General features: G+C 35.5%; 1 protein-coding gene across 8 annotated transcripts in view; it reads left to right on the top strand.

The window, feature by feature from the left end:
- Positions 1 to 26755, top strand: part of Tut4 (terminal uridylyl transferase 4) — a 136874-nt gene that overhangs the window by 99639 nt on the left and 10480 nt on the right. For 3 of the 8 annotated variants that reach the window (XM_063235168.1, XM_063235173.1, XM_063235169.1), the window contains exons 17-27: positions 1200 to 1257; positions 1361 to 1464; positions 2059 to 2148; positions 3962 to 4075; positions 16306 to 16383; positions 16567 to 16744; positions 17121 to 17168; positions 17254 to 17336; positions 22623 to 22738; positions 24107 to 24312; positions 24940 to 25040. In XM_063235168.1, coding sequence (XP_063091238.1) covers positions 1200 to 1257; positions 1361 to 1464; positions 2059 to 2148; positions 3962 to 4075; positions 16306 to 16383; positions 16567 to 16744; positions 17121 to 17168; positions 17254 to 17336; positions 22623 to 22738; positions 24107 to 24312; positions 24940 to 25040 — 1176 coding nt within the window. The remainder of the gene's footprint in view (positions 1 to 1199; positions 1258 to 1360; positions 1465 to 2058; positions 2149 to 3961; positions 4076 to 16305; positions 16384 to 16566; positions 16745 to 17120; positions 17169 to 17253; positions 17337 to 22622; positions 22739 to 24106; positions 24313 to 24939; positions 25041 to 26755) is intronic. The other 5 variants (XM_063235172.1, XM_063235176.1, XM_063235170.1 and 2 more) reach the window with 3 other exon arrangements.

The raw sequence follows: 26755 nt of genomic DNA, 5'->3' as shown, positions 1-26755 counted from the left end.
GTCATACTTCTAATTACTAAGCATTTGTATTACATATAATCTGTGCCAATCACAATAGAAAGTTAAAACAATGAAAAAGAATAGAATGTTTTATTCTATATGAGTCATTATTGAAACTTGAGAATTTTTTTTTAGAAATGTATTATAATTGCATCTTTGGATCAGAGAAAAAATTACATCTTTTGTTCATTGTATGGTGCATCAATTAGTATCTAATGATTCTGTTAAAATTCCCAGGTAAAGAGGCAATTGGCTGCCATTTTCTGATAGCTAAGATGAGAATGTTGGGGATCGTGGTTTTATGATAACTGTTGAGATTGATACTAAGCTCAACACAATCATAATGCCTTTATCCTGTGTGTTACTTGTATTTTAGTTAGCAGTATTGTACCATTTCTGTTATTTAAAAAATAACATTTGAATTGCAAAGATAAAAATTTCTTTAAGGAAATCGTTGGCCTGGTAAAGAGGACGATTATTTTTTTCCTTATCAACATAATAATAAATAGCTCATAGATTTCAAATACTCATTTTATGTCAGAGTTGCTGCTGAATACTTCATGAACATGTTTTGTGTAATCCTTCCAGTAACTGTAGGGCAGGAACTCATAGAACATTATTGTGATGCTAAAAAGGGTTACGAATCATATATATCCTCAGTATTTAGTTCAAAATTTGATTTCAGGTTTGTCTAAAGTCAGAGCCTATATTCTTAATCATTATAGTATTTCGTCCTCACGAAACCCTTGTCTAGTTTTTGATGTATTAAAAACTGTATTATCAGGGGCTGGGGGTTTAGCTCAGCGGCATAAGCACCTGCCTTGCAAGCAGGCGGTCATGAGTTCGATCCCCGGTACCGATAAAAAAAATGAAAAAGACAAAAAAAAAAAAAAAAAAAAACCACCACTGTATTATCCTATTTTTGTGTTTCTCAAAGTTGAATATACATGTGAATTGCCTTAGGATCTTGTTAAAATGTGTATTATGGTCCGATGAAGGGTCTGAGAGTTTACATTTCTATTAAGTTTCCAAATTGTACTGATGTCGTGGGTTTGTGAACCACTTGCATTGAGTAACAAGTTTACATAGCACAGTATAGCTTGAAGTTTTGAATACCAGTATTAAATGCCTATGGTATAGTAGAATTTGCACAAGCCAGATTGAGTCAAACTTTAATTTATTATTATTTTTTTTTTTAGAAGTTAAATTGTAAGGAAATAATTGAAAATTTGGCGAAAATTCTTAAACGACACCCAGGTATAAATTTTTAAATTGTAGTATTAAAACAAATTACTTTCTAGCATTATGAAAATTATGTAACCTAATTTTTCTAATGATTCTGTTTTTGCTTTTAAATCAGGTTTAAGAAACATTTTGCCTATTACTACTGCCAAAGTGCCTATTGTAAAATTTGAACACAGGCGAAGTGGATTAGAAGGTGATATCAGTTTATATAATACATTGGTAAGTTTCTCTTTGTAGGCCAGGTATCGGCTAGCTTTTTTTTCTTTTTTCTTTCTTAGTTTTTTTGAGATAGGGATCTCATTATGCAGTTCAGACTGGCCTTGAACTCACTATTTATAGTCCAGGGTGATCTCACTCATAGCAATTCTCCTGCTTCAGTGTCCCAAGCACTAGTATTATAGGCATGAGCCACCACGCCTGACATTATACTAGCATTTTGCCTTTTTAAGACAAGGTCTCACTATGCAGTTCAGACTGGCCTTGAGCTCACTCTGTAGCTCAGGCTGCTCCCAAACTTAGAATGATCCTCCTGCTTCAACCTTATACTATGATCTTAAAAGTTTATAGATTTTGGTTATACAGTACTTGTATGTTTAAGAATTTCCAATATGGAAGTACAATATGAGGAAAAAATATTTCACCAATGAACTTGCTGTTGCTTTCAACTTCAAAATTATTTTTGTTTGACTTATTAAATATTTTAGAATTTAAAGTTACATATGTTCTGTTTAGCATGTATTACATGTTTTTATTTGATTTGAAGGATTAAGTAAGAAATACGAAATGCTTTCAAATATGTAATTGTTTTTTCAGGCTCAACATAATACAAGAATGTTAGCTACTTATGCAGCTATTGATCCTAGAGTACAGTACTTGGGATATACTATGAAAGTGTTTGCTAAGGTATTTATAAAAAGTTAATGATCTGCTTTGTTAAAGTGAAACATTAACATTAGGCCTATGATAAATATTGTCTTTTACTTATCGTCTTGCTGTGTGGCTGGCCTTGAACTCCTAGGCTCCAGTGATCATGCTTATCCTCCCCAGTTGTACCTGAACTTTTGAAATAAGACTATTAGATAGGCTGAATTTGTGTCTATTAGGATAAGGTGCTAGCCTTTTTCCTGTGTGTGTTCTAGTCTGTACATTTGAGACTAGATTTCTTATACACTCATGACTAAATTTCTCGGTAGAAAAATTTCTTAGGACTGTGATTTTCTAACCTAGGCATGATTCAGAGTTGGCATATATGTTAAATAAGAACCTCTGAGTTAAAATTTGATATTTGGGCTTAATGATAAACTATTCTATTCAAGAAAACAACAATATAAATAAAATGTTATATTTCTGTTAAACATTTATATGTATAACATTGTTTTCTTGTTCCTTTGCTGAATGTGTAAACTGTATGAGGGATCTCTGTTTGCTAGTTTGATTAATGCCCACTTTAGGGAAATGGATGATTTTATGAAATTTAGAGGTATTTTAGTAGAGAAGTTACTTGGTCAGGTTTTCATTTCATGAAGCTCATATTTTTGAATAGGAAAGAATATTTAAAAAAGATATTCCTATGTATCTTTTTAAGCAGGTTTAGAAAAGCATGTAGGTATATACTACATATAACACTTTTTTTTTTTTTTTTGAGATGGGGTCTCGCTATGCAGTTCAGGCTGGCCTTGAGCTCACTTTGTAGCCTGGGCTGGTCTCGAACTCGCAACGATCCTCCCGCCTCAGCCTCCTGAGTGCTGGGATTACAGGCGTGAGCCACCACACCTGGCTCTCATATAACATTTGATATAGCTACTTTTCTAGAGTCACCCAACAGAGTTAACTCCAGCATGGTGGTTTTCCTGTAACTACATGAAAGTTTGGTAATGAAACCCAGTGATTCACATTACAGAAATCATTTTTTTAGTTGTACAGATGTAATTAACTTCTTACAGGGAGAAGTGTCTGAGATGTCTTTTTGTTTTCAATTAAAGTACTTTCAAATAACCAGTGTATTTTTTTGTAGTTCAGAGTTCAACAGGTATAAAGAGAAAGTGGGAAATTCTCCCTTTCTTACCCTTTTAGCTTGTCAGTTCTTACTAGAGTCAACCCACGTTAAAAGTTTTTTGTGTTCTTCTAGAAAATTGATAGTGTAAAAATGCATACATTTCCTACCTCCTTTTTATTAAGATGTAAACACACTGAAAATGTTGTTCAATACTTTGCTGGTTTTGTTTGCACTTAGCAGATCTTGTAATTTATTTCATATTACTGTACTAAGACCTTGATCTTTTTTTTTTTTTAATGGATGCACACAATTCTTTTGTGTGAATAATTCTTGAGTTTTTTTTTTTAACCTGTGCTTCACTGATAAACCTAATTTCTGGTGTTTTACTGTTATAACCATACTGCTATAAAAACTTAATTAATCTTTCCACACACTTTTTGGTATTTTTGTAAGATAAGTTCTTAAAACATAATTGGTAGGTGAAAGGAAATATGCTTTGTAATTTTGATATTACCAAAATACTCTTCATAAGAGTTTATAGTAAATTATATTCTCTGTTGTGATTTGTGAAAATGATTGTTTTCCCATGCCCTTCATAATAATTTATCAGCCATTTGCATACTGGTCATTTCAGTGCATTAAAAAATGATACCTTATAGCAATTGATATGCTGAAGTTTTATTTTCAACCATTTCATTAATTAATTTATTTATTTTTAAGCGTTGTGATATTGGAGATGCTTCCAGGGGCAGTTTATCTTCGTATGCATATATTCTTATGGTGCTGTACTTTCTGCAGCAGAGAAAGCCGCCTGTTATTCCAGTTCTACAAGAGGTAGGTATTTAGAAAACTGTGAAGACATTTTTGTGAAAACAATGCATTCAAAGAAGAGAGCTCATTAAGGATTCTTTTTCATCATTGGTGGATTATATTTTCTCTTTCCATTAATGCTATAATCTTTTTGAAAACTGTATTATGAGATAATATAGACTATTAAAAGAATGTAATTTGAATTGAACCATTGAATATGTTTTGCAGACGTTTTGAATTTCAGCCTTATGTGCAAATGATAATGGAGTTTTTATAGCCAGCATAAACATATACTTGGGGCTGGGCATTTAGTGCAGCAGCATAAGTGCCTGCGTTGCAAGGAGGCAGTCGTAAGTTCGATCCCTGGTACCAATAAAAAGGAAAAAGACAAAAAAAAAAGTAAACATACATGTCTCTTAGGTACAATTATATAAATTTATTTTCTCTAGCCTTTTTTCCTTTCTCCTGTTTGATAATGAAGTTTAATTTATTCCTGTGTAGCTTTTGTTCAACCTTGTAAACTTTGCTTAAGAACAAACTCAATGAAATTTTCCCTCATCTCTTCCAAAGTCATGTTACTTGCATTAAGCATAAGAGTGTGTACACTGACAGAAACAGATTATCCTCAGATTTACTCAGCATGGATGATACAGTAACTTTGTGTGGCCTCTCTAAAATAGGTATAAAACAGTTAATCATCCATTTGTTCCTTCTGATTCTCGGCATAAAGTGGATTTGTTGGCATTAGAGATGATCCAGTTCTGATTTCTTAGAAGGGTGACCATTTTGAGGTAGAAGAGAAGCATTGAATTTGTTTGGAAAACCATGTATTCTGATTGCACTTAAACTTTGGTAGTCATGGCAGAGAAGAAAACTGTAAAATAACAAGTCATATGGTAGATGTCAGAATGGTTCTACTAAGTTTTACGAAGTTCTAAAGGATGATGATTTAACATTTCTTTCCTTCTTTAAAAATTTTTAAAAAATAATTCTTTGCTGGAAAGATTTCCTGGTTAAATCTGTGTTGAATGATGTGTATGTATGTATATTTAAAGTCTTTACTATTTGAGAGCAATTTTTAGGTCACAGCAAAATTGAAAGAAGTGCACAGGGATGTCTCATATAACCCTGGCCTCCATATTTGCATAGCCTTCTCTTTTACCTATGCAAAGAGGTACATTGTTACAGTTACATTGTTACAGTTGGTAAACTTACACCAGAGTTCATTGTTTACCTTGAGGTTCACTCTTGGTGTTACATATATATGGGTTTGAACAAATATATAATGATGTACCAACATTGTAATATACAGAATATTTTTCCTACTTTAAAAATGTTCTGTGGATCTTAGCTGGGAATGGTGGCACATGACTATAATCCCAACAATCTAAAAGGCTGAGGCAGGAGAATCTGACCTCAAGATTGAGGTTAATCTGGGAATTTAGTCATTTAGTAAGACCCCCCCTTCTTGAAATAAAAAACCAATAAATGTCAGATATATAGCTTATATCGAGGTTCTAGATTCAATCCCACTACAAACAATCCCAAAACAAATAACACAAATCTGTGCTCTTGGTAGTTAGTTTCCTCCGTACTAACTGCTGGAAAGCAGTGATCTATTTAGTATCTGTGTAAGGTTTTCTTTTTAGAATGTCATATAGCATGCCGCCTTTTCAAATTGGCTTCTTTCACTCATGTGTAGTGTATTAGATTCATTTTTGTGTAATGAAATATATAAAGCAGTTAACTTTTAAAGGAACATAGTTTATTTTGGCTTTTCTGTATGTTCCAAATCAAGTGGCCCTATTTCTTTGTGCTTTTGGTGAGGGCAGCATTTCATGGTGGCTGTGTGGTAGAGCAAACTGCTTATTACTTCGTCAGCTATGACTCAGAGACAGATGCCTCATACTCCCTTCAAGTATCTGCTACCACTAAGCTAAGGGCTTCCCATAAGGCTCCATCTCCCAAAAGGTTCACAGTACCTCTCAGTGGGACCACCATATTCAGATTATAGTGCTCAGTAATACGAATTTACAATCCCTTCATAGACAGGTGTGCTTGATGCATATCTGTAATACCAGCACTCAGAGGCTGAGGCAGGAAAATTAACCACCATGAGTTCAGGGGCTAGCTTGGGCTACACAATGAGTTTAATACCAGTGAGTCACAACAAGATCCTGTTTCATAAACAAAAACAAAAAACAAAAAACCCAAAAAACAGATTTATCACAGTCTATCTCAAAGTGGAATTATAATATTCATTTCCATTAGCAGTGCATTAAAATTTCCTATTGTCCCACATTCTCATCAGCATTTAGTGTTGTTAGTGTTTTGAATTTTGGCCCTTCTGTTGGGGGTGTGATGACATTTCATTGACTCACTCACTGATTTATTGAGATAGGATCTCATCATTTAGTCTGTGCTGGTTTTGAACTCACTGTGTAGGCTGACCTGAAACTCAGAGGTGGTCCTACCTTTGGTGCTGATGCGCACACACTCCCCCTACAGGTGTGCACTCAGTTCATTGTTGTTTTAATTTGCATTTCTGCAATGGCCAATGATGTGGAACCTTGTATTTTTCTTCAGTATGATCAAAATAGATGGTGAATGTTTAAAGCAAAAATACAGTAAAAGACATTGCCATTAATCTCTCTGAACTCTGCATTTGGGTCCCTTGATCTATTTATTCTTCTTTTTTTTCTTTCTCTTTTTTTGTTTTCTTTTTCTGGCACTACTGGGGTTCCCCAGGGCCTTTGCACTGAGTTATAGCCTAGCCATTTTTTATTTTGAGATAGATCTTCACTGAGTTGCTAAATTGCCAGGCCAGACTTGAATCTGAAATCCTTCTGCCTCATCCTCCCAGAATGCTGAAATTACAGGAGTGTATCATCACACTTGGTTCAAGCTTTGTAAGTCTTGAATTTGGATTTTTATTTTTGTTCTGATTCTTCAGCATTTTGTTGGCTATTCTGGATCGTCAGCCTTTCTATGTAAACTTTAGAATCATTTAAAAATAACTTGATGGGGTTTTGATTGGAATTGCATTGAAGAATTGGCATCTTGAAATATTGAAAGTTCTTACCTATGAATGTGTTATCTCGTTATCTTTAATAGAATTGGCCATATCATCAGACATAGTATAATTGAATATATCAGTACATAATAGTATTAATAAAAACACAACTTTGTAGTATAAAACTTCCAAAGCAGGCAGTTATCAAACCAGAATGTGTATTGTAGTGAGTCTTGTCATCTTCAATGTAGTTGCCTATACTCTCAGATTTGATACTATCAATCATATCAGACAGATGTTTGAATAACACCTGTCAATACCAAACAGGAATCAAAAAAACCAGACTCCAGGCTCTATTCCAGATTTAACGAAGATCAGTCATGATAAAACAATATAAGCCATATAGGGCTCCAGATTAAATTAATAGGAAATTAAAGATGATTACTATGCTGTATCCTGATGTTTTTGGGATAGTTGTCTGTGCCCTCAGATCTAATGCAAATAGACAAACTGGGACAAAATAAAATCTATCAAGCAGAGTGGTGTGAGTAATGTGGGTTTTAAATCCTGATACACTATTAACAATATCTTCTGCCATCTTTTTTAAGACTCTCCCTCCCCTTTCACTTCCCCAGGTTACACTGTGCATTTTTGGGTCTGACCAAGACCCTTGGTTTTAAATGGGGGATGGGGGACAACCTGCTATTTACCTAAGTGGTTCTAAACCTTCTCTCTCCTGGATTGATCTCTAATTGTATTCCTTTACCTATTAAAGCCTGTCTTTCCAACCTATTCACAAATACTGGTCTAGTTGCCCCTATTACTCTCTGGTTCTCTGTCACATAGAGCATTGTTTTCTCATATTTGATTTTCAGTCCATGTACTCTTTCTTGTATTCATTATATTTCCTATAAATAGCATCTCGGTGGACCCTGCCTCCTGATCTACTCCACGTGTGGTTCTTTTTTTAAAATTTAGTGTATCGAGGCCATCTATATTAGAGATTATAACCAACCTTCTCTGCCTCATTTCTGTTATGCTCTTTATTTGCCGTCAGTTGTCTGCTTATCTTCTTCATTCTTTTTTCTGCTCCATTTATTGAAGCTTCTCTGCCACTGCTCCTGGAATCCTAGTACTTTTCTCTCTTCTAGAATTCCCTGCAGTATTCTCTGTAGAGTTGGATTGGTGGTCGTGAATTTCCAAAGTTCTTCTTTGTCTTGGAAGCATCTTGTTTCTCCATTAATTTCTAGAGACAGTTCAGCATGGTATATCAATCTGGGTTGGAGGTTATTTTCTTTCAGGGCTTGGAATATTTTACTCCAGGCTCTTCTTGACTTGATGGTTTGTGTTGAGAAGTCTGCCATGATTCTGATGGACCTTCCTTTATAGGTTATCTGTTTCTTGTCTCTTAACAGCTTTTAATATTCTGTTCTTATATTGAATTTCTGGGATCTTGATTATTATATGCCTGGGTGTGTTTCCGTTTTGGTTGTAGATGGCTGGAGTTCATACTTCAGAATATCATTTCCTTTTCTTATGTTTGAGAAGTTTTCCTTAATTATTTCTGTGAATAGCCTTTGTAGTTCCTTTGTTTGTACCCCTGCTTCTTCATTCACATTCTTTATTCTCAAGTTATAGATCCTCTTGTCGTCTTCTAGCTTTTGTATTGTTACTGCTTGTTTCCTTGTTATTTTAAAAAAGTGTTTCCTTTCACAATCCCACATTGCAAAGCTGTCCTCCAGTTTGGATAATCTATCCTTAGTTTCTTTCCAGTTTGGGTAATCTATCCTTTGTTTCTTTCAAGCTGATTTGCCATCTTTCCATGGAGTTTTTAATTTCCTGGTAATCTCTTTGAATCTGCTTCATGTATTCTATATTTTATTTGTATTCTTCATTTAATGGTTCTCTTCTTTGAGTTCCTCCCTTCTTCCTTTTGTGTCTGCTTGAGGGGTGCTTAGTATCTCTTTTATTAATCTTCTTATGTCTTGCTTTACTTGACTAAATATTTCACTTTTCAACTCGTCTATGAGGTCCCAAAGATCTCTTTATGTCCATAGGTGCCGTGTCTGATATTGCAAGTTTGCTGTTCTTATTCTCCTTTGTATTTACCTGTCGTGGGTCAGTGTTCTCAGGATTGGGACCTGGGGACTTTTTGTTGTTGCTTTCTCTTCCCATCTTTTTGTTTCTTCCAGGAGGCCCCAGTTTCTTTCTTTGTTGGTTACAGTTCTTCTGAAGCCCCTTCCCTCTGCAGTGTGCCAGTGAGTTGCAAACAGGGGCAGCGTATGCTAGGCCCGCCCCTCTGGGTCAATCAACCTGCTGAGGCTTCAGAGTGTTAGTGTGCACCACTGCCATAGAGAATTGATTTCAGATAACCTATTGGGTCTCAGCCAGATCATGTGACCCAGGCCAGGCTCACTCCACCAATCCTGTTTGGTAAGGAAACAGCCAACTGAAGTCACTGTTGCTCCTTGTTCCTGCCAGTCCTGCCCGGGCCCAGAATGTCCTCTGTTGGAGCCCCTTCTGTGTGGAATGATTTTTTTTTTTTTTTTAAGTTTTTTTTTTTTTTAATGGTGCCAAAAGTGAGGGGTGAAGGCAACTGGCTCTGTAGAGTAAACTTGGGCTAAACAAAGAAAGGAAAGTATAAAAGCAAAAATCAAGGACACAGAGTGGGCTACTGTGAGAAGTCACAATGGCCCACTTGTTAATTTCTTTTTTTTTTTTTTAAATTTTATTTAAGGAGAAAAGAAAAAAAAAGCAGGGAAAGGGTACAAGTTATACAGATTTACAGAAAAAAAATGAACAGTAGGAAATCACTAGTTAATGGATTACATATTGTCATCTTAGAAATAATTGTTCAAGTCACAAAATTAAAGCTTGTAAAGTGGACATTCCATCAATGATACTGCAAACAGTTCTGTTCATTGATCCAATAAAACTCTGTGATATCATTTTCTATCTTATACACTTAAATATACATGCAGTTATATAGTTTGGAGCACTTTCTTTTCCTCTCTTTTGTACCATGACTATTACACATTTTGGGTTTCATTGCTCCCACGGTTCTTATTACTTTTTTGGAAGAGAGTAAGACCAAATGTGCCATAACAGAACAGAATCGGTCAAGTCAAAAGGGTGGACATAATAGATAATGTAAAAACATAATACAAGGTGATCAACAATGGTTACCATAATGCCTCCCGCTATCTCTAATAGAATTGCCTATATCGTTAGTTATAATACAATTGAACAAAACAGTAAAGAATAAAACCGACAAGACCAAAACATTGGAGACATTGTAGGTCTTCAAAAGTAGACAAAAGTCAACAAGAATGGGCGTCATAATGAATCTCATTATCTTCACAGCTGATGCCTAAACTTTCGAACCTGATACTATCCATCAAAACAGAATAGGGGAACATCAGTTAAAAACCAGATGGTGAGAGTAATACAGGGCTTTAAATCAAGGTAATGAAAAGTCAAAGTGGATTACTATAATATATCCTGCTATTTTTTTCCTTTAATTAAAAGGATAAAGATAAAAAAGTAAATAATGGAGTGGAGATTGAGATAAAAGAGGGCATAACAACAAAACAGTGCAGATCAAAACATAACCATTTAAGCAGAATAGTGTTTCACCACCAGATAACCCTGACCTAAAAGTAGTTACCATATTGTCTCTTTCTTTGAAATCCTTTAGTACAACTTCGTATACTGTAGCATTAAGTATATCAAAACAATGTAAAACCATTCAAGAGAATAACAGCATTACAGAGTATTTAGAATCGACTAACAGCAAATGAACAATGGTTTCTGTATAATCTCCTTGTCTTTAAAAGGTTTTTGCTTATACTATCGTACATAATAAAATCCAAGAAGATACAGCCTATTTAGACCATTGGAGACAGGACAAAAGCTAGATGAGACTTCAAAACAAGATGATACTAAATCAGTATTACCTATTAAGATGTCATTTTCTCCAAAATAGCTGTTCCTATCATCCAATCTTCTCTGCCTCATTTCTATTGAGCTCTTTTTCTGTCAGTAGCTGTCAGTTTGTCTTCTTCATTTTGTTCTCTGCTCCATTCGTTGTGGCCTCCCCGCCACTATTTCTGGGTTCTTTGTATTTTTCTTTTTTTAGAATATCCTGCAATACTTTCTGTAGAGTTGAATTGGTGGTTGCAAATTCCCCCAGTTCCTCTTTATCCTGGAAGCACCTTGTTTTTCCATCAATTTCCAGGGACAGTTGTGCAGGATATCTCAATCTTGGCTGGAGATTATTATCTTTCAAAGCTTGAATTATTTCCCCCCACGCTCTTCGTGATTTGATGGTTTGTGCAGAGAAATCTGCTGTAATTCTGATGGGTGTTCCCTTGTAAGTGGTCTGTTTCTTGTCTCTTACAGCTTTTAATATTCTGTTCTTGTATTGAATTTCTGGAATTTTTATTATTATATGCCTGGGTGTTGCTCTGTTTGGGTTGTAGGTAGCTGGGGTCCTGTATGCCTCATACATCTGAGTATCTTTACCTTTTGCTAAATTAGGAAAATTCTCCTGGATTATTTCTGTGAGTAGCTTTTGTAGTTCACTTGTTTGTGTCCCTACTTCTTCTTTTATGTTCTTAATCCTCAAGTTATGGATCCTCTTATCATCTTCTTGTCTTTGTATTATTGCTGTTTGTTTCTTTGTTATTTTAAAGAAGTTTTTCATTTCATTCTCCCATATTACAAGTCTGCCCTCCAGTTCAGATAGTCTGTCCTTAGTTTCTTTCAAGCTGTTATGCCAGTCTTCGATAGACTTCTTAGTATCTTGGTAGTCCCTTTGAACCTGCTTCACGTATTCTATGCTTTCTCTGTTTTCTCCATCAAACAATTCTCCCCTTTTTTTCTGTTCTTCCATTCCACCACCTGTTTTTTCTTGGGTGGTACTTAGCATTTCTCTAACTATTCTGCTTACTTCTAGCTTCAGGTCGTTGATAACTTCATTCCTGAATTGGTCTATGAGGCTCTCTATATGGTGCCTTATGTGTATTGGTGTGGTGTCTGCTATTGCCTGTTTCTCAGAATTGGGGGCCGAGGAGCCTTTCTTGTTGCTGCCTCTTTCCATGCTGCCTCTTCTTCTCTGTTCCTTATATATGCAAGCTTATATAAGAGGCCCAGCTTCTCTCCCAGTCAGCCACAGCCTGATCGAATTGCGCCAGTTAGGTGTTCCCGCTCACCGCTGCGCACCAGGGAGTTACGGACCAGGCAGCCTCCGCGTCTCCCCTCCCAGCCACCGTCAGGCTCTGGGATCTGGGTTGGGACAGCCTACCAGGTCCGCTGGCAGCATCACGCAGGCTAGGCGCTTTTCACCAATCCCGTCCGAGAGGGGGATGTGTGGCTGGAGTCGCCACCGCGTCCTGCTCCCGCAGGACTGCTCAGGCCCAGAAAGTCCTCTGCTGGAGTCAAACTGTGGTAGAGTGTCAGTTTCTCTCACTCACCTCACCACAAGTCAGTGCACGCCTCCCTGCTGTTCGCAGATTGCCGTTCTCAGAGCTTCTGCGCGTCTCTCTCCTTGCCGTGCTGATGTAGAGGCAGCCAGCCGCCGCGCGGCAGGAAACCCAAATCGCGGCTTACAATGGCGCGGGGTCCAGCCTCCACACCGAGGCTTTTCTGTTCCTGTTTTAGCACCAGGACTGCATTCCAAGTTGGTTTCTCTCAGCCCAGTTCATTCCTGAGTCAGCAGAGCATAGCTCCACCTGCTTATGTCTCCTTAGTCCGCACCATTCCTGGCTTCTGAGCCGAGTCTTTCAGAGAGCCTCCGGTAGTTGCTGTTATCTGTCCGCCATGTTCTCCCGGAAGTCCGTGGAATGATTTTATTCCCGTCACTCACCAGAGGTTGATGAAGATTCCCTGCTAGCTCAGCTCTCTGTTCAGCTCGTCAATCAGTGTGACTGTGAATCGAAGTGGTGGAATTTTGGATTGCTTGCTATGTCCCTGCCACTTGGATTTAGGCGCTGCAATGGGAGCACTGAACCTTCAGCTGTTCCAGTATTAGCACCGGGACTGTGTGTTTGATCGGTTCTTCTCACCTTAGTTTCTTCTTGGGACAAGAGAATTCATCTCCCTCCTCTCAGGACTCCCACACTATATTATGTTGAATTCTAAGTTGACTATCTCAGGGAGCCTCTGTGGCCTGCTGTTATCTATCCGCCATCTTTGCTCCTCCCCCAAAAAAAAAAAATCCCTACTTTTTTTTTTTTGGTTATTGGTACCAGAGATCGAACTGATGACCACGTGCTTGCAAGGCAGGTCCTTATGCCACTGAGCTAAAGCCCCAGCCTGTTTTTATCTTTTTTGAGATGGGGTCTCAATATGCAGTTCAGGCTGACCTTGAGCTAACTTTGTAGCCCAGGTTGGTCTCGAACTCTCAGTGATCCTCCCACCTCAGCCTCCCGAGTGCTGGGACAACAGGTGTGAGCCACCATGCCCGGTCCTACTTTGTTTTTTAAATGTTGATGAGATATGCAAAGATATCCCCTCTTGTTTGTTATATCAATAATTTTTGTTCCTTTTTTTTCAGAATGAGAATATATGAAAAAGTATATTTAATCCTTTCTTTAGGTTACTAGATCATTTTTGGCTAAGGAAACTATAGAAAATTAGTAACTGCCACAGCAAATGTGTCACTTTTCCGCAGGGTCTTGCTTTGCAGGGGATCTGCTCACACTTGCTGGAATCATTTGTGGAGATTTTAGTCCACAGGTCACTTTTCCAAATTATTTCTTTGTAAACTCTTCAGAATTCTTACACAGTGTTTTATGATCCTTGGAGTATTATTCAGCTAGTTCTACCTGAGTGGGTGCTCAGGATGCGGGTCATTCACCAGTACTGTGAGGGACTGGATTACTTGGTCAAGCTTGGTTGCTGGGTTTCAGTTATCAACACTAACTACTGGCATATATAACTGGTCCTTTTTCATCAATGTTTGGGTGATAGATTCTTGGTTTTTTTGAAAAACTTCATTTATTTTTTTGGGTGACAGATTCTTGTTTTTAATGTGGTCTGGTGGTTTGAATGGGTACTCTACTGGAAAGCTGATTTTGATTTTGAAGGCCCCTTCTAAAAGGGTTGTCAAGAACATAAGCTCTTACCAAGTCAGTAAATTAGCTTCATCAGCCTAGATGTTACAGAAACTTTCACTACATTTGCAGATCCGTTTAAACTTCTTCATCAACCTCCTGCTGACCCCCATCTTGGGTCTGGTGCTCTTTTGTTTTCTTAGTTAAGCCTGGTTTGTGGTGATTTTTTTTTTTAGAAAATAAAGTTCTTTGCTATAGGATATTTAAGCTTTACTATGAATTAATTATGCCTGCTAAAACTAACATCAGTCTTATTTTTTTAATTGTTGTTTGGTCTGTAAATTTGGAGATCTTATGCATGATTGTTCTGATACTTTCATTTGTCACTTTGCCATGATAGTGTTTTTAATGAAAATAGGTCATAGATTTTGTGTTCATGGTGTATTGGAAAGAACAAGGCATGATATTTGGAGTTAGAGTACTAGTTAGAATCCTAATTCTGAGGGCTGGGGATTTAGCTCAGTTGGCATAAGTGCCTGCCTTGCAAGCAGGCAGTCGTGAGTTCGATCCCTGGTACGGATAGAAAAGGACAAAAAAAAAAAGAATCCTAATTCTTACATTATGGCCTTCAAGAAGCTTCCTAATCTGCATGAGTCTTGAGTTTCAGCATTAGTTAAAAATGTAATAATGATAATACTATTTCATTGTTGGTGTATGAAACACGACACTGAGTACTTTTCAGTGTATTAGGTACTGAAGTAGGTACTCATTTGTGGTGGGTGGTTTTTGTTATGTTACTGTTACTATGATTTTTTTTTTTTTTGAGAGGAGCTCATTATGTAGTTCAGGTTGGCCTTGAACTCACTATGTAGCCCAGACTGGCGTCAGATTCTCAGGGATCTACCTTCCTCAGCCTCCTGAGTGCTAGGAATATAGGCATGTACCACCATTGTTAGATTGGAATTTTTAAAATTGTAACCATAATCACTAACAGCATTATTAGTATTGGAAAGGTGTACCTTCAAAAGGTCTACCATGGTCTGCTTATGTGAGGCAATCCTTGGAATGTTGTCCATTATAATGAGCTCTGTTTATGTAGGAATGGAAAGGGTTTTGAGTAAGGATTGGCTTATCTAGTGGTTTTATTATTGTTTTTTTGAGACTGTCTAGCTCTTTAGTTTAGCTGTCCTTGAATTCACTGTACCCCAAGCTGGCCCCCCACATCCCATGATCTTCCTGTATTCTGAGGATTACAGACCTGTGCCACTGTGCCCCACTGTATCTGATAGTTTTAAACTGTCTTCTGGTTTATTTTAGAATTCATTGTCTTCTGTGCGTGTGTGTGTTGGGGATAGAGATGGTAGTGAAACGTGAGGTAAAGAAAAGTGCCATATTTTCTTCAGTCTTCTGTTACAAGTACCTCTGCTTTTGTTTACATTTATTGAGCTTTCAAGAAGATTCCATTTTAGGAAAGAGTTCTGTAGCTTAAAAGTAAAATAAAATTCATAAACTACTAACCTAAGTGATGTAATCTTTAATTTTCACTTGCAAAGCTAATGATTTGTGGAATTCTTATCTTGCCCCAGTGTACTGTTCCACAGGTCTGAGACTAGAAGTGAAGTCTCCTGGCACTGAATCTATCATACCTTACCTTCCTATTTTATTGAACTGCTTTCTTTAGCATTGTAATTAAAAATATTTATAATTTTCATGAAGATACCATGGAAAGCTACTTAATTTCACATTTAACAAAATCTGTGTCCAACTACTTTTAAGCATTATTTGTTACAGATAACTGAGTAAAGGTTCTCGGTCCCAAAACAAACAGTTCTGCTGCTTGATTTCCTTTGGGTACATAACACATCAGTGTTTTCTATGGTTTACTTTCATTAAATTTGGTCTGTTTATGTTTGATAGCCCAAATAGATGATCACATGATATCAGATGTATATTTGAAGAGTATGATGCTTTTAAAATATCCTTTCACGGCTCTGGCTTAATTACATTTCATTTAGTTACTTAAATAGTAGAATAATCAAAAATAGCATTCTGACTTGTTCCTTTTGGGAAGATACTTCAGTATGCCTTCTATAATTAAATTGTAAACTGATTTGAGGATCTGTAGGCCTTTGGGTATGTGGATAACTTGAGATCTGATAATAAAAGTAATTTTTTTTAAAATGCAGATCTTTGATGGAAAACAGATTCCACAAAGAATGGTTGATGGATGGAATGCTTTCTTCTTTGATAAAACAGAAGAACTGGTAATTTTTTCATAGTGTTTATGTTACAAAACGCTTACTGATATGTTGTTAGCATTTGCATAATTTGATTTGATAATTTTACTTGGGTTTGCTGTCCTTATTTTGGCTAATATAAACGCTTCTCTTCTCCTTTTTCTTTTCCTAACCTCCACTCCTCTCCCTTCCTCTGTATTTCCTAACTAGAAAAAGCGTTTACCTTCACTTGGAAAGAACACAGAGTCATTAGGAGAACTTTGGTTGGGACTACTTCGCTTCTATACTGAAGAGTTTGATTTCAAGGAGTATGTAATTAGCATTCGTCAGAAAAAGCTATTGACAACTTTTGAAAAGCAGTGGACATCTAAATGCATTGCAATTGAAGGTAATAACCATTTATGCTAATATTAATTCAAGAACAAAAGAAAACTTTGGCTAAGGAAATTGAGAGGAAAACTATTAGGACTTGAAAGATTCTTTTGTTTTCTTTTTTTTTGTACTGGGGATTGAACTCATGACTTTATACTTGCCAGACAGGTGTTTGTGCTGTTAAGCTAAATTCCCAATGCCAGGACTTACTTGAAAGATTCTTTGTCTTGATGTTTATCAGTTTTCATCCCTTACTAAGTAAATTTTAAAGAATAATTTACTGACTTGAATAGTCTGATATTACCTAGTTCTGTATAGTATTAGACTTAAGTTATGGATATCTTTTTGGTACAGTGAATATAGTTTGTAATTTAAAAATATTTCTTTTTTAGACCCTTTTGATTTGAATCATAACCTTGGTGCTGGAGTTTCTAGAAAAAGTAAGTTTTAAAGAGAGATTCTCTGCTTTTAAAGCTTTGACACATTAATATCTGCATCTTTATTGTGTCCTTTTTTCTTCATTAGTGACCAATTTCATCATGAAGGCATTTATCAATGGAAGGAAACTTTTTGGCACCCCTTTTTATCCACTCATTGGCAGAGAAGCTGTAAGTTTGCTATTTTTTATGTTTAATCTTTTCTCCTACAAGAAACCTAACCCTGTTTCCAGGTTGGTCTTAGAATAGGGAAAGAGGTAGTCACTGCTTCCTATGAGTTTTTCTTCCAATGCTTATTATAGTACATAATAAGAGGCATATTTTTAAAATTTTTTAACGTGCTTGTTAAATCCTGTTTCTCCTAGTAAGTTATAAACTCCGTGAAAGCAGTATCTATGGTCCCTCTTTATATCTGCAATACCTAACACAATGTCACATTCATTTTTTTATATACCAAACAATGGGATTAATAAACTCAGTATAGTTGATTTGTGTGTGTGTGTGTGTGTGTGTGTGTGTGTGTGTCTTTTTTCTTTTTATCGGTACCGGGGATCAAACTCACGACTGCCTGCTTGCAAGGCAGGCACTTATGCCGCTGAGCTAAATCTCCAGCCCCCAGTATAGTTGAATTTTGATTTTGACATTTTCCTTCCTGTCTTTCATCTATAGAATTTTTGTTTACATACTGAGAACACAAAACCAAGGAAGTGGTTGGTCTGCTGTGACTTTTGCTCTAATTTACATGTAAATTCAGTATACTGAATTAAATTGCATGGAGCCATATGATTTCCTATTGTCTGAGTTGGGTTGCCCAGTGTCACACATTTTTCTTAGTCTCACTATGTTTTTTGCTTGATTTTTATTGGTTAGAAGACTGAAGGAAATCTTAGTTTTAGAGCAAGAAACTGGTAAAAAATGTTAAGAGAAACATAAACAACCATGTGTTTACTATCACATAATGAATGTCTTTAAATTTAATCTGGTTTCAGGACTCTTCTTTCTTCAGGTGGGGTAAAAACAGCAGAACTCTGTATATTTTTTCCCTTTGGAGCACAGTCTCAGATATTTTGTTTGTCTAGCCTCTAAGGGAGTGATAATAATTTTAATGGAGAGAAATAAAATAAAAGGAAAATTTGAAACAACTCACAAATTATGAAAGAGGATGATGCCTAAAGAAAGAAAAACCTAGCATTTTAATAGTATATTAATTGACATAGATGTAATGAACCTTTTAAGTCTTGTTTCATCTGAAATTGTGAGATTTGCAACTATTGGTAGGTATAGGTTCAGTAGGAACCCAGTAATGTACACAGTGAGACTTTTTAATAGAATACTAATCAGAGATGTGCTAATTTTTGTTTATGAATATAAAATGTCAGTAACCCTTTAATAATTCAATATAAGTAGTGTTCAATTGTACATAGATACCAAATTTTTTTGTTTTGATTATTCTTTTGGTATAAGAGACCTACCAGAAAGTGGCCTTCAGTGTGTTAACACATTTATGCCAAAGATAGCAGTGTTTAAAATTTTTGCATAAAATCCATATATTTTTTTTATTTTTTATTTTATTTTTTATTGGTACCGGGGATCGAATTCACAACCATGCACTTGCAAAGCAGGCGCTTATGCCACTGAGCTAAGTCCCCAGCCCCAAAATCCATATGTTTTACCTGCAATTTAAGGAAAAAAATTTGAAAAGAAATTTATTATGTTCTGTTATTTGCATTCCAAAAATATAACACTATAGGCATAAAAAGATTAATCATTTTTTACATAAATTTTATTCTGAGTCAATATATAGTATTCCATAGCTGTGTTGTACTAGTTTAATTATTTTCCTTTGTTGGACATTTAAATTGTCTTCATTATCTTAGTGTCATATAGTAGAAAATATCCATGTATGTTGACTTTGATGTTTTTATTTCACTACATCATGCTTTTATTTCACTGGTAGGTATTGAGATTGTAACAGCATACAGGATAAATTTACACAGACTAAGATAAACAAAATACATGTCATATTTACTTTTTGTAGTTCATTTAAATACTCCCACTTTATTCTTTACGTCATTAGGTCCTCCAGTACATAGTGTAGAGCTTTTTTCTCCTTATCCATCAGTCTTCCATTTGCTTGTTTCACTTGACTTAGATTCTATGCCTATTCTCTAAGAAGAAGAAGAACAAGAACAAAAAGAAGAAGAAGAAGAAGAAGAAGATAGTCATGATGATGATGATGATGATGATGACAATGATAACAATTTTGAGAAAGGGATTTTATATAGCCTAGGCTGGCTTGCAACTCTATATGTATCCCAGGCTAGTCTTAGACTCACAGTCTTGCCTTGGCCTCCCAAAAGGTTTATATTAAATTATTTATTCACACTTTCTTTTGTACTTTGATGTGTTTATCCTTACATGAATTCAGCAGTCCACTATCAGTATGTACTTTGGTAGATGAACAAAATGGAAAAAGTCGTGAAGCTAGGCAGTTTGAAGTACATAGTATAACCTAGTATTGTACTGTATAGTACAATAATATATAATAGCTTAATATTGTACTATATGGTACAATATTATATTAACTTACAAGTTAAGGGACTGGGGATTTAGCTCAGCAGCATAAGCGCCTGCCTTGCAAGCAGGCAGTCATGAGTTCGATCCCCGGTACCGATAAAAATGAAAAAGACCCCCCCTCCAAAAAAAACTTATAAGTTAATATTATAATAGCTTAATATTATATGATGTAACATAATATTAATTATATTAAAATTAATATTTACCAACTTCAACTGGACTTTCAGTGCTGTTTGACAGTTTTGCTATATTTCTTTTATTACCTGTTGCTCTTTCCAGTTCTATAAAGTGTTATTTGAAATTTATTTATTTTATGTCAACTTTAGTAAATCCTCTGCTTTATCCTATCTTTGACCTCTGCGTTTCTTAATCTTAGTAGATGATTTTCCTCTGAGAAAGGAGTGTTGGAAAAGTATTCCTTCAGTTTTTGCCAGATCTAAAAATCTGCTTGAATCGTGTCCATTATTGAAGACTAGTCCTTTCAGATATACTCTAGATCCTTTTGTTATTTTTCCTAAATCGTCAACCTCTTTATCTGTTAGAAACATTTTCAAAGATGAAATATATAAAATATAATTTTTTGCTTTTGTTTCTAGCTGTGGTTTTTTAAATTTGTTATTGGTTTTTTGAGACAAGGTCTCACTTTGTACTCAGGCTGATGTTGAACTCACTCTCTAGCCCAGGTCAGACCTGAAGTTATGGTCATCTGCCTGCCTCAGCCTCCAGAGTGCTAGGATTGCAGGTGTGTACCATAATGCCTGGCTTGTAAATTGGTATCAATAGATTAACATTGGCCATCTATTTTAATGATAGGTAACACTTTGAATCTTAATTAAGTGAACTGTTGTCTTCCAAAAGAGTGTTCTATTCTTATTAGTAAATTTATAAAAACTACTTTTTGCCAGACGTGGTGGTACATGCCTGGAATCCCAACACATGGAAGGCTGAGGCAGGAGAATCACCAGAAGTTCCAAGGCCACCCTGGGCTACGTAGTGAATTTAAGGACAGCTTGAACTACATAGCAAAACCCTTCCTAAAAAATACATTTAATTATTACTATTGACATAATTTCTTCAACAAAAGATTTTGTGGAAATTTGCTTTCTGTCTTGACTTTTGGTCTTAAGTTTTACCATGTCATCTGAAGTTTGCTAATCTCAATTCTAAGTCATTCTGCAATGGCAGGATAGAAAAATGTGGATTTAAGAAATTTTTTAGGAATAGAATAGTTACAACTATTGATGATAGTATTTTGTTATGACAGAAAAGTTTCTTGGAGATTTTAGTTTCTTGTCTTTGTTTTATAACCAGCATTACTGAGATGTAATTTACATAATACACAACTTAGTGCTGCTGTTCACTATAGTTAGGATTTTGCAAGCATCACCACAGTTTAATTTTAGAACATTTTTTTTTTTCTCTGAAAGAAACCTTGCTCTCATTAGTGGTCCATCTTTTTTCTTCTTCTCAAACCACGATTAGGTTTTTGTCTTCATAGATTTTCATATTCCAGATATTTCATATAAATGGAGTTTATATAATGATCTAGTCTTGGAATTGCCTACCTTGACTTAGCATAATATTTTTAATGTTCATCCGTATTACAGTATATATCAGTATTTCATTTTGCTATTTATTTTGTTTTGAGAGGGGGGCTCACTATTTGGTTCAAACTAGCCTTGAACTTGTTATGTAGCCTAGGTTGGCTTCAAACTCATGATCCTTCTGCCTTAGCCTCCTCAGTGCTTAGATTCCAAACATACCCCACCGTGCCTTAATTGACTTCATTTCTTTTTATGGCCAAATAATATTCTGTTGTATAACATATTATGTATTTTATTTATTCATCAGTTTTGACATTTGGACATTTTGATTACATTTTTTGGCAATTATGAGTAATGCTTTTGTGAATTTTTTTGTGATTCTGTTTTCACTTGTTTGTATATACCTAACAGTGAAGTGGCTGCATCGTTTTGATGAATTTATGTTTAATATTTTTGAAGAACTGTTGAACTGTTTTCTAAGTAGTTGTGCTATTTTACATTACCATCAGCAATACATGTGCATTCCAGTTTTTCTGCACTTACCAGTGCTTGTTATTGGTCTTTTTAAATTATAGCCATTGTGTTGGGTGTGTCTCTTATTTTTATCTTTGATTTTAGAAAGCTTTGTAGACAATTAAGCATTCATGTTCTTTTGTCTTTTAGAAGTAGTGTGAGTACATTAGGACTAGCAATTTGTGACAGGGCAAAACTGAGCCATGAGAGCCAAAAAGGGGCCTGATTTTAAAACTTGGTAAAAGTATTTACTTTTTAATTCTCTATTTTCTCTTTTGGTTTACTTCACTTTATATAATAAATGATACATGTTCTTTAATAATTGTTTTTAAATCAAATTACATTTGAAATTGAGAATTGCTTTACTTACTTGAAGTTCTGTTTGTTGTACAGAGAATAATTTCTTTCCAGAAATAGACTAGTATAGCAGACAGTATGAACTTTGTAGTCGCAACAGACTTGGTTCTAAATTTTTGATCTGAGACGTAGCTAACTTTTTTTAATATGAGCAAGTGACTTGATCTCTGAACTGTAGCTCTGTCATCTATAAAGTGAAGATGAAAATAATATCTACTTTTTTGAGACTTTTCTCATTCATGTGTAGCATCTCTTTATAGTGTAATATGGATGTAAAGTATGTAGTATTAACTGGTGGTGGTGATGATTTTGAATCTTATTTTCATAACACAGTTTCATTATAGTGATGTATTTATTGACCTTTATTATCTTTTGTTTAAAAAAACTTTTATTTTGATCTCCTTTTCATATGGATCCAAAAGTTTCATAGTGATTTTTTTCTATTAAAACCCTATTTTCTCCATAGGAGTACTTCTTTGACTCAAGAGTATTAACAGATGGAGAATTGGCGCCTAATGATCGTTGTTGCCGTGTTTGTGGAAAAATAGGCCATTACATGAAAGACTGTCCTAAAAGGAAAAGGTTGGCAAATGACTAAATCTCAACAATACATGGAAAATTAATAGGCCAATTGGTGATTATTGTTGTGTTCAAAAATGTATTGAGACGGTTTAGGGGTTTACACTGAACCTTAGGTAAATGTTAATTTATCAGAACTTTGTAATAGTATTTAGATTTATTTGTGGCATAATGATGTATTGAGCATTTGTTCATTAATTCATTCAATTTTTTTAATTGAAGCATTTATTGATATTTACTGTGTATGAATATATATATACTTTTTTTTGTCTCTTTGAGACAGGGTTTCTCTATGCAGTTCAGGCTGGTTTTGAGCTCACTTTGTAGCCTAGACTGGTCTCGAACTCACAACAATCTTCATGCCTCAACCTCCTGAGTGCTGAGATTACAGGCATGAGCTATGACGCCCGACTTAAATTTTAAACTATGTTAACAGCCAAGATAAAAAGGACTACTACATGGAGATTTTGCTGAGGATCTCATGGTCATGCAAACCAAGAATTAAAATACAGTTAGTTAAATTCTTAAAATATATGCTGTGAGGTATATGTAAATATTATGTAATTTAATTAGTATATATCCTCAAAACATATCTACACTCAACATTCTCAGGTTCTATATTCTATGTTTAGAATGGGCCAGGTAATTTTTTTTTTTTTTTAAGAGTAGGAAGAATTTATTAGGAGAAAGCTTCTGTCAGAGAGACAGACAGGGCCTGGAAAGTGGTTTACTTAACCCCACTTGTCAAGGGTGTTTATTGAGCAAAGCCATGAGGTGAGGTTGGCTCAAGGTGAGATACAGCTATATAATCATTAAGATTAAGGTATAGCCACATAGGTAATATTGATGGGCCAGGAACATTTTATATCAACTCTACCATAATACAACAAACTGGAAATTTTTAGGTAGAAAAAGTTTCAAATTTCTCACTTTTTTGGGCGGGGGTACCAGGAATGGAACTCGGGACCTTGTGCTTGCCAGACAGGTACTTGTGCCACTGAGCTGTATCCCCTGCCCAAAGTTTCAAATTTCTGTCACTGTTATTTATTGATTGTTAAATTTAGGACAGATGGCTATATTCTCTGAGCCTTATTTTCTTTAAAGTGAATATAATAAATACCAATCTCTAAGGATTCTTACAGACTTAAAATTGTATGTTAAAGTTTTTAATGCAATAATTATAAAAGTAATACAATCTCTAGCCTTTGACATATGAGTAGGTGTACCATAAAAAAGTATGTTCCCTTGTCTTCAAACAGATGGATTAAACAAATGAGCATGTTGGTCCCTTTACTGTGGGTAGTTTATAATTTGTTCTGTGGTTTAGTAAGGCCAGTTTACAAATACCTAGCCCCACATTATTGGTATCAGTAGTTTATGTTTTAGATTAAAGAAGAAAGACAGTGAAGAAGAGAAAGAAGGGAATGAAGAAGAGAATGACTCCCGGGATACCCATGACACTCGAGATGTTAGAGACCCCAGAGACCTCAGGTGTTTTATATGTGGAGATGCAGGACATGTACGGAGGGAGTGCCCAGAGGTCAAGCTGGCCCGTCAGAGGAATAGCAGTGTGGCAGGTAAACAGAAAATGCCCCATATAGTTTCTGATGAAAGTAAAGTCTTATATGTTAATATCATAATAGGTACCAATGCTGAGGACCAAACTTAGGACCTTTTGAAATGCTAGGTACTCATTGTTCTGCAGAGCTGCATCCCGAGCCCTGGCATAGTGTTCAAATTGATACAGGCTGGGAATATAGCTCAGTGATAAAAGAGTGCTTACCTAGAGTGCATGGGACCCAAGACTGGAAAAAAAAGTCACAGTCAAACCTAAGGAGGGGGGATGACAAATTGAGCTGCAGAATTGAAAAATGGCTTTAAAAGTTCATTATTATTCCCTTTCCCTTTCCTTTTCCATTTCCCTTTCCCTTTCTTTTTGGGATAGCATCTCACTATTCAGTTCAGACTAGCCCTCAACTCATTTTGTAGCCCACGCTGGCCTCAAACTCACAGAAACCTTCCTGCTTTAGCCTCCCAAGTGCTGGGACTGCAAGCATGCACTACCATGCCTGGCTTATAGCCCTAATTTAAAACTCTAAAGTATATAAGATTTTGGAGAAATTTCAGACCATTGTACTTACAGAGTTTATCAGTTGTCATTTCTTGTTACTTTCTCTTGATTTCTTGATGATGTCTTTTTTTAGCAGCTCAGCTGGTCCGAAATCTTGTAAATGCCCAGCAGGTGGCCGGGTCCGCCCAGCAACAGGGCGATCAGTCTATAAGGACTAGACAGTCTTCAGAATGTGTAAGTACTGTGTGTGTAAATGAGTTAGTCTTGATAGGAAGATAGCACAATCCATAGTGAGCATTAGGGATTTCATGTGGTAGACTGACAAAATTCTTTGACGTGTACATGGTATCTTTTAGGACACTAGATCCATAGGTAGAGTGAGCAATGCTCATGGAGTAATGTATATCTGGGTTTCTTTCTTTCATTTTGTGGTTATACTAGGCATTCCCCTTTAAAAATATTTTGGGAAAAAATTTTGTTTGAAACAGAGTCTTGCTATATTGCCTAGGTGAGTTTGAAACTTGGAGTTCTTTTGCCTCAGCCTCCCAGAATGCTGGAATTACAGGCATGAGCCTGCTTCCTCATTTATAAAATAAAATTACAGCCACCTAAAGTGATGAATTAAAATAAGCTAATGACTTAGAAGTTTTGTATTTTGCTTCATAGAAAATTATCAGTACTATTAATAAAAACAAAAAATGAGATGTATTACTTTTTACATTTCATTCTTTTACTGCTGAACAAACTGTACTGTACAGACTTGAAGTTTAATATTCTAATGTTCCATTTTGGAGATGGGTAATGATTAAATATAGGAGAGGGAACAATGAGGAAGTGCATGTTTTTATGTAGAATGTTAAAAATATATTTATACTTTATAATGCATTGGTTTTATTAAAAGTTGATCTAGATTGAATGCAGGACTGTTCATCCATTGACTTATTTCTTTAAAATTCAAGCATATGGTCTTGAGTAAGCGTTTGTAATTTATTAAAATATTAAGAGTTTTCCTCTATTTTTACTTGCTCATATACACAGTCATTATGTTTAAAAAATTGAGTTTAGTGTTGTGAGGGTACTGTGGTACACGTGTGGCATTTTTCTGCATGAAACTTTTGTGTCTTTGTCATTAGAAGGATACTGACTGATACATACCTATAGAACACTGGAGTATTGAGTTAAAATTCAGACTCACAAAGTTTGCATTAACTTTGTTGAGTTGCTTTCGATCTTTTTCTCAATCTATATTCACCGTGTATTTATCATTCTATACTGAATTCTTAAAAAATAAAAAGTTTAAAAAATTACATTTCCCTTGTATTCTTACCCTCAAACTCAGCATTGTGTTTTAGTGCTTTACACTGATCGATTTAATCCCTTGAGTCTACATGAAGTGGTAGGTATTCAAATTTTGTAATTTGAAAAACTGAAAGTAAGAGAAATTGCAAGATTCAAATTCATACCTTCTAGATTCCAAACTATTAAGTAGGGGCTGGGTGTGTAAAGTGCTTGCTTAGCATGCATAAAGCCCTGGATTCAATTCCCAGAATTAGGGAGGAAAAAACTGTTAACTATTATACACGCTAGAACTGATAGATTTTTGTTTCAGAAGAAACTCATAGTATATTTGAAAAGGTGTGGTGGAAAAAATAGTTGAATACCTATTATATAATTATGATGTTGATATTTTCATAAGTATTAAATAATAACAATAATGGTATTTAATATAGTTCACTTATTTGTTGAGTGCTGTGTGTTATATATGAATTCTTTCTTTGTGCTATAAAATATTTTAAAAATATAAGTATGAAGCACAATAAGCTGAGTATTGTGATACATGCCTGTAATTCCAGCATTTGGGAGGGTGAGGCAGGAGGATTGCTGAAAGTTTGAGCCCAGCCTGGGCTATAGAGTGAGTTCAAAGCAAGCCTAAACTGCATAGTGAGACC

The sequence above is a fragment of the Cavia porcellus genome, unplaced genomic scaffold (genome assembly GCF_034190915.1).
Source record: "Cavia porcellus strain 051 isolate PalLab524CR breed Dunkin Hartley unplaced genomic scaffold, mCavPor4.1 scaffold_25, whole genome shotgun sequence".
NCBI classification, from domain to species: Eukaryota; Metazoa; Chordata; class Mammalia; order Rodentia; family Caviidae; genus Cavia; species Cavia porcellus.
Note: the sequence above shows the minus strand (reverse complement) of the source record. Positions and strands in the feature narration are given on the sequence as shown.